The sequence below is a fragment of the Arachis duranensis genome, chromosome 6 (genome assembly GCF_000817695.3).
Source record: "Arachis duranensis cultivar V14167 chromosome 6, aradu.V14167.gnm2.J7QH, whole genome shotgun sequence".
In the NCBI taxonomy this organism is placed as follows: Eukaryota; Viridiplantae; Streptophyta; class Magnoliopsida; order Fabales; family Fabaceae; genus Arachis; species Arachis duranensis.
This window is the reverse complement of record NC_029777.3, coordinates 16,254,523-16,260,906: the sequence shown is the minus strand read 5'-3', so window position 1 is coordinate 16,260,906 and position 6,384 is coordinate 16,254,523. Positions and strand designations below refer to the sequence as shown.

General features: G+C 34.1%; 2 protein-coding genes across 2 annotated transcripts in view; one reads left to right on the top strand and one right to left on the bottom strand.

The window, feature by feature from the left end:
- LOC107493124 (phosphatidylinositol/phosphatidylcholine transfer protein SFH8) overlaps window positions 1-3,510 on the top strand; it is a 5,582-nt gene extending 2,072 nt beyond the window's left edge. The window contains exons 4-14 of the mRNA XM_016114200.3: window positions 1-43; window positions 144-221; window positions 326-427; window positions 566-615; window positions 703-802; window positions 897-992; window positions 1,086-1,199; window positions 1,300-1,435; window positions 2,182-2,579; window positions 2,795-2,869; window positions 3,200-3,510. The exon at window positions 1-43 is cut by the window's left edge and continues 224 nt beyond it. Coding sequence (XP_015969686.1) covers window positions 1-43; window positions 144-221; window positions 326-427; window positions 566-615; window positions 703-802; window positions 897-992; window positions 1,086-1,199; window positions 1,300-1,435; window positions 2,182-2,579; window positions 2,795-2,869; window positions 3,200-3,220 — 1,213 coding nt within the window. The 3' untranslated portion in view covers window positions 3,221-3,510. The remainder of the gene's footprint in view (window positions 44-143; window positions 222-325; window positions 428-565; window positions 616-702; window positions 803-896; window positions 993-1,085; window positions 1,200-1,299; window positions 1,436-2,181; window positions 2,580-2,794; window positions 2,870-3,199) is intronic.
- A 558-nt stretch (window positions 3,511-4,068) lies between these two features.
- Window positions 4,069-6,038, bottom strand: LOC107493080 (AAA-ATPase At3g50940-like). The gene is made up of 3 exons (XM_016114156.3): window positions 5,350-6,038; window positions 4,806-5,119; window positions 4,069-4,618 (listed from the first exon to the last, which is right to left on the bottom strand). The coding sequence occupies exons 1-3, from the start codon at window positions 6,020-6,022 to the stop codon at window positions 4,253-4,255; spliced, it is 1,353 nt and encodes a 450-aa protein (XP_015969642.1). The 5' UTR covers window positions 6,023-6,038; the 3' UTR covers window positions 4,069-4,252.
- Window positions 6,039-6,384: the final 346 nt, after the last annotated feature.

Here is a 6,384-nt window from a genome sequence, read left to right as displayed (position 1 = left end):
ACATATCGATTCGAGCACAACCATTTTGGATGTTCACGGCGTGGTATGTTGTTTGTCTAAAACAGTCTTCAAATTGTCATTGTCACCATTTTAGCTTATTTCAGTCCATACTTGGTTTAACAATGCCTCCTTGTGCTTCGTAGGGTTTCAAAAACCTAACCAAATCTGCGCGGGAACTCATCATGCGGCTGCAGAAGATTGATGGTGACTACTATCCGGAAGTAAGAAAGCCTTAATCATCAATTATTTTGTAGTTTCCACTTTTTGGTGGCTTCAGAGTTGTTTGTTCATGTGTATTTTCTAATATGTAAATGCTACTATGCAGACATTATGCAGAATGTTTATAATCAATGCTGGCCCTGGTTTTAAGCTACTCTGGAACACTATCAAATCATTTATTGATCCAAAAACAACTTCAAAGATAAATGTGAGTGCAAAGTGTTTGACCATTCTTTCTATTTTTTATTTTTATGTGATTTCTATGATGTAATTATGTTTTCCAGTTGAAAGAGCAAGTAAAATTCTACACATGGTAGTATTAACTGCTACTTTGATGTTTCATTAGGTTCTGGGAAACAAGTTTCAGAATAAATTACTTGAATTTATTGATGCAAGGTAACTTTGATTTGATTTTAATGGTGATATTTCTCAATTAACTCATATCCCTGACAAAGATTCGCAACGACTGTGTTGTTCTTCCAGTGAGCTGCCAGAATTTCTTGGCGGTATTTGTAATTGTGCAGATCAAGGTGGTTGCATGAGATCTGATAAAGGGCCATGGCAAGACCCAAACATTCTGAAGGTTTTTTGTACACTCCGTTTTTGATCAAATAAGTATCTTCTCTTTGCTTCTTCTATGCATCTGTAACTGAACTAGAATGGTTGCGTGGATGCAGGTGATTCTTAGTGGTGAAGTAACCTCTAGACAGATAGTAACAGTTTCAAATGACGAGGGAACGGTGATTGAATGTGAAAAGACGTGTTATCCATTGGTATAGTTCCTGACACCATCTTAGAGACTTGATGAATGAGAACTTTTAGATTATTAAATACTGAGCATCTCGTCCTCCTGAATTTGAGAGCAGATACGGAGTAGTGATACATCTACAGGAGAATCAGGATCTGAAGTTGAAGACATTACTTCTCCCAAAGCAAGTGGGAATTATACAAACCCTAGGTTGACTCCTGTCCATGAAGAAGTGAGTGATCATGTGCTTAATATTGATATTGTTGAAAGTGAAGAAAAGAAAGAACAATGTCTCAATTGAATGATATATAACATCTTTTGTGTTTGTCCAGGCAAGATTGGTTGGCAAAAATAGCCATGCTAGTGGTTTATCTGAGTATGATGAGTATGTTCCAATGGTTGACAAGACCGTTGATGTTGGATGGCAGGAGAAGCAAGCCAAAACTCAAAATACATTTGGCTCCAAAGGTTAGAATACTTTATGCTATCTTCCTTTAAGTTATTGATTTTTGGCATGCCATGATTATCAACGTATCTTCATTTTATTGAAGCATGGTAGGCGGGAGCTAAACACGTGTTTCATTTTCTCTCCTTGTCCCTCGCATAAGGGTGTGAGGAATGCAATAGACCAAATTATGTGATTCTACATGATAAAATATGAAAGGGAATTATATAGTTTTTTACAAACTAGACTTAGACCTATGCAAGATGGATTCATTTTTTTAAAAGAAAAAAATTATTAGCATATGATAGTTTTTTTTTTTTCTTAAAAGATAGAAATTATGTGCTAGTTTATTGATAAATCTGGTAATCTTGCATAGAATGAACCAAAAATAATATTTATTTAGAATGAATACAAAGAATAAAAGTATATGCCTTAGCTTAAATGACTTGTGGTATATAAATATTTGAGTTCAACATATTGTAATTTAAATATGAAAAGAAATATATCCTTCTGGTAAGAAGGTAAGAAATTTTTATCTTTTCATCTAGATAAAGAGAAATTCGAACGAGCAGAAGTTTAAGAATTTGGTTTATACATGCATAAAAGAGTGATCAACTGACCCAATTTATTGTGCTATCATTTTTACCTGTGAGTACACATAGATAAATTGAACAGAATCAGCTATAGTAGGTTTTGGATTGGAATTTTAGTTCTCTGTGATTGGCATTCAACAAAAGTATGCTTATAACACATTTGTTCTTTCCAACAGAAAAGCTTACATTGATTACCACAAAATCTCCGGACGGAAGATTTTCATATATATGGGCTATTATAGTGGGCTTCTTGGTTTCCATCTTCGCGTTTGTTCATTCAATAGCATGTCATATAAAGGTAATAAAGGATTCTAAATCCATTGCTGCCCAAAATATGTCAAACATAGCAGCGGATTCACTACCCAAGGAGGAATCATGTCCCCCTTCACCCGTACTTGGATTCAGAAAGAACGAACTCGTCTCAGCTGCTTTGAGACGCCTTGGTGAGCTTGAAGAGAAGGTTGGCATGCTACAGTCAAAACCTAATGTGATGCCATGCGAGAAAGAGGAACTATTGAATGCCGCGGTCTATCGTGTGGACGCATTGGAAGCTGAACTGATTGCTACCAAAAAGGTAACTTTATTTAGTTTAAATGTTTAATTTACAATCGTAATATTTACTTCAAACTAAATAACTGAAACTGCTGTTTTAATACGTTCCAAATTCTAATAAATTGTTAGTTTGTTACCTTCCTTGGTTTCCTCATTAATCTGTGTGTACTAAATAGCCCACTCTCCATAGCATGTACGATATATATATAAAACTAATGTGCTCCAATTTCTAAACAGGCGTTGTACGAAGCTTTGATAAGACAAGAAGAACTTCTAGCTTACATAGACAGACAAGAGAGAAGGAAATTTGAGGTAAATCAAGATAATTGCATCTGGTGTATATTTAAGGTAAGGGTTTGGTTCTGTCTTGAGACAAAAAAATCTGGAGATAATGGGACATTAAATAGGTGTCTCCGGCATCCCTTCTTTTTAGATTCACAGAAATTTGCTTAAAAATCATATATCATCATATCTCCCTGCCCGGACAATTTTTTTGATCTCCGTTTTCGTTGCCAACGTCGAATTCCATTGTCTCAAGACAACAACCAAAAGTTGCCTAATAGATAAAAACCAAATGCTTTTCCCATTTCTTTTTTCTGCATGGAACTCTTGAAAGTTATGTCCATTCTGTTTGTTATGCAGAAAAAGAAGTTTTGCTGGTGAAAGAGATAACTGTACAGGACGGAGCAGCTTGGTGGGTTGATCCCTAATAGGCTCATACCTATTTATCTCATCTTTTTTTTTTCTGTAATTTATTTTGCGTGTATAGATAAAGTCGCTTCATTGGTTCTCTCTAAATTGAGTAATCGGCATAAAATTCTATTATGCTGGAATTCTATATGAATGGCTACTTGTCTCTCTTTCCCCCTCCCTCCCTTCTATAACGCTTCGCGATGATGAATTTGAGTATTGATTAATAAGTTGATCCGTGATATTTCAAACTGTTAACATTATATTCCAGTTTCCACTGTATAGATGTATCTTAACGATATTTTGTATACATATTTTGCCAACCAAAATCGCATTGAATATATTAGAAATTTAAACATACTTATAGTAAAGGATTGTAAAAATGTTAAGTATATATTAAAAATTAGTTATCAAAACAGTGATCATATATGTGTGTAAATAAGAATTTAATTTTGATACACTGTCAGTATAAAATAGTTTTACACATGCATTTATTTATGTAATATCATATTAGCAAAAAAATTATCTTTTATATTAACTGCGTGTATGGTCATCTAAAAGAATGGATGTGATTGCAAAGTGTATCAAAATTAAATTCATATAAATAAATGTATTGTTTGTTTGTTTCATATATTTTTATTATGTATATTTTATATCAATATGTATATTATACAAGTGACTAAGTTTTCTAATGTGTAGCACAGTTAAATACAAAGTGCTTCTTTGAAATACAAATTTTCAATATTTAATGATTAACCGTGTTCATGACTTCAAAATTGGGTTTATCTCTTCTGAGGTATAGATTTATAGAGAAAAATAAGTACTCTTGGATTGTAAACTTTTATTTGAGTATTTTGAAAATAATCTAAAGATAATCAATCACATTTTTACTTTGCAAAACTCATTTCAGAGAAGTCAAAATCAAGCAAACTTAATCCTGTGTCCATAAGCAAATTATATATAGAAAATTGAGAGAGAGAGAGAGATATGATGCTATAGCCATTGTTAACTTTCCTGAGGTAGCTTGCTTTGGAGGAAGTTGATGAGGCCTTTGAGTGCAATGTCTACATTTTCACTCTTCATCAACTCTCCTGCAACCTCAGCAGGTGTTGCATTAACCTTGTCCAGCAAACCTTGTATGTCATCAAACATAGGATGATGATGGTTCTGAATTCCTAGGTAGTTAAAAGCCAGTGTCTTGAAAGCAGTGAAAGAGCAATATGACATGTGAATGTGCAAGTCCATTCTACCAGGTCTCAACAATGCAGGGTCAAGACGTTCTTTGTGATTTGTTGTGCATATCACTATTCTTTCTTCTCCACAACTTGACCACAATCCATCAATGAAATTTAGTAGCCCCGACAGAGTAACCTTAATTAGAACAAACATATATACATACATAATTAAAATCATAAAATTTCATCACATGATGCTTATGTTTTGCATGCTTCGGTATAGAATAAGGAGTCACATTTTAATGATATATAAGGTGCCAAAAGTGAGGAATTTTAAACAAAGTGGGATTCAAATGTTATATTTGAATTAAAAAAAGGTTTACCTTATCATCATCATTGGTTCCATGAGCATCTTCCCTATTGTGCAATTGAACAGAGCAATCAATGTCTTCAATGACCAAAATTGACTTGCTTCCTGTCCCAATCAACAACCTCCTAAGATCTGAATTGCATTGCACTTCTTTCAAATCCAAGTCATATATATCAAACCTTAGATAGTTAGCCATGGCAGCTATCAAGCTTGATTTCCCGGTACCTGGTGGTCCGTACAAAAGGTACCCTCTTTTCCAAGCCTTCCCAACTCTCTTATAATATTCTTTCCTCCCCAAAAACAAGTTCAAATCTTCCAACAACATTCCTAATAATACAATACAAACTCATTACTACATCGTTTCTCAGAATTAGATTAGTCATATTTTTTATAATAATATCTAAAGTAACACATTTTATTTTGTTAAACAAATCAGTTTCATCCTCGAGATAAAAATTTATGGACTAATTTGGTAACTGAAATTTGTTAGATATTAAAATGTCGGACAAAAAAATTTGAGAGACTAATTTAAGGTATTAAAGAGAGTTGTATCATACCTTTTATCTCTGGCTCCATTGCTATAGAATCAAAAGTTGAAGGGTGATTAAGAACAATAGAGTTCCAATAATCTGTTCCATTATAATCAATGGTGTGAAGCTTCACCGTCTTCTTCTCTTCTTCAATGTCCTTAGCCTTTTGAAGAATGTAAGGAAAATAAGAACCCAAAACCATGTCCAAATGTTTCTTGTGAAATGTTACTTCAAAGTAACGAACTTCATAGGTAACACTATGATCACGCTTTTTGTTAAGGTTGTTACTACTAACATTGTTGTTGATCATAGAAACAAGCACCCACTTGAGTTTCACATTCTTGTAGTAATCACATAACTCTTGATCCTTGTCCATGCAAACTTGTAAATTCTCTTCCTTTTGGGGCTTGTAAACCTTTAATTTTTTCATTGGAGGGGATAACTTGGACCCCAAGTAAACGTTTGCAGCCGCGAACATTTGGTTCCCAGCGAGGCCATTATGTTCTTCAATGATGATGGTGAGCTTGGAGGAGAGACGGTTGCTTACCTTGTAAAGATTGGACTGGACACAATTGTAGAGGGATTCCGGGATTAGGTCGGTGGCGATCGACCGGAGGAGAACTGCCGTGGCAGCAAGAGAGGCAGCGACGGAGAGGGCGGCTTTGGTGGAAGAGATGGTCTCTTGTGAAGGTGGCCACATGGTGGTGGCTATGACAAGAAACTTGAATATGGAATTTGTGGTTTTAGGAGGGTTTTAGAAGGTTTTATATATATATTTTAATTAAAAAATATATTTACTACTATTTGTTTTGCTTGTATAAAAAGTTAGCATTTAGTGATGTCTCTAGAAGAAGGAATAAGTTAGCTGGCGCCACGTAATAATTGGCAAATAGATAGGAAACTTTATAAGGTTGACAATTTCATTTGATTTTGATGCCATCACACTTGGAGGTTATTTACTTCTGAGATGTTGACATCATCATTTTTATTTGGACAGAATCATTAATCTTATTTTTTTAACAATTAAATAAATGACATAGTTAAAATTATGAATTGAATTGA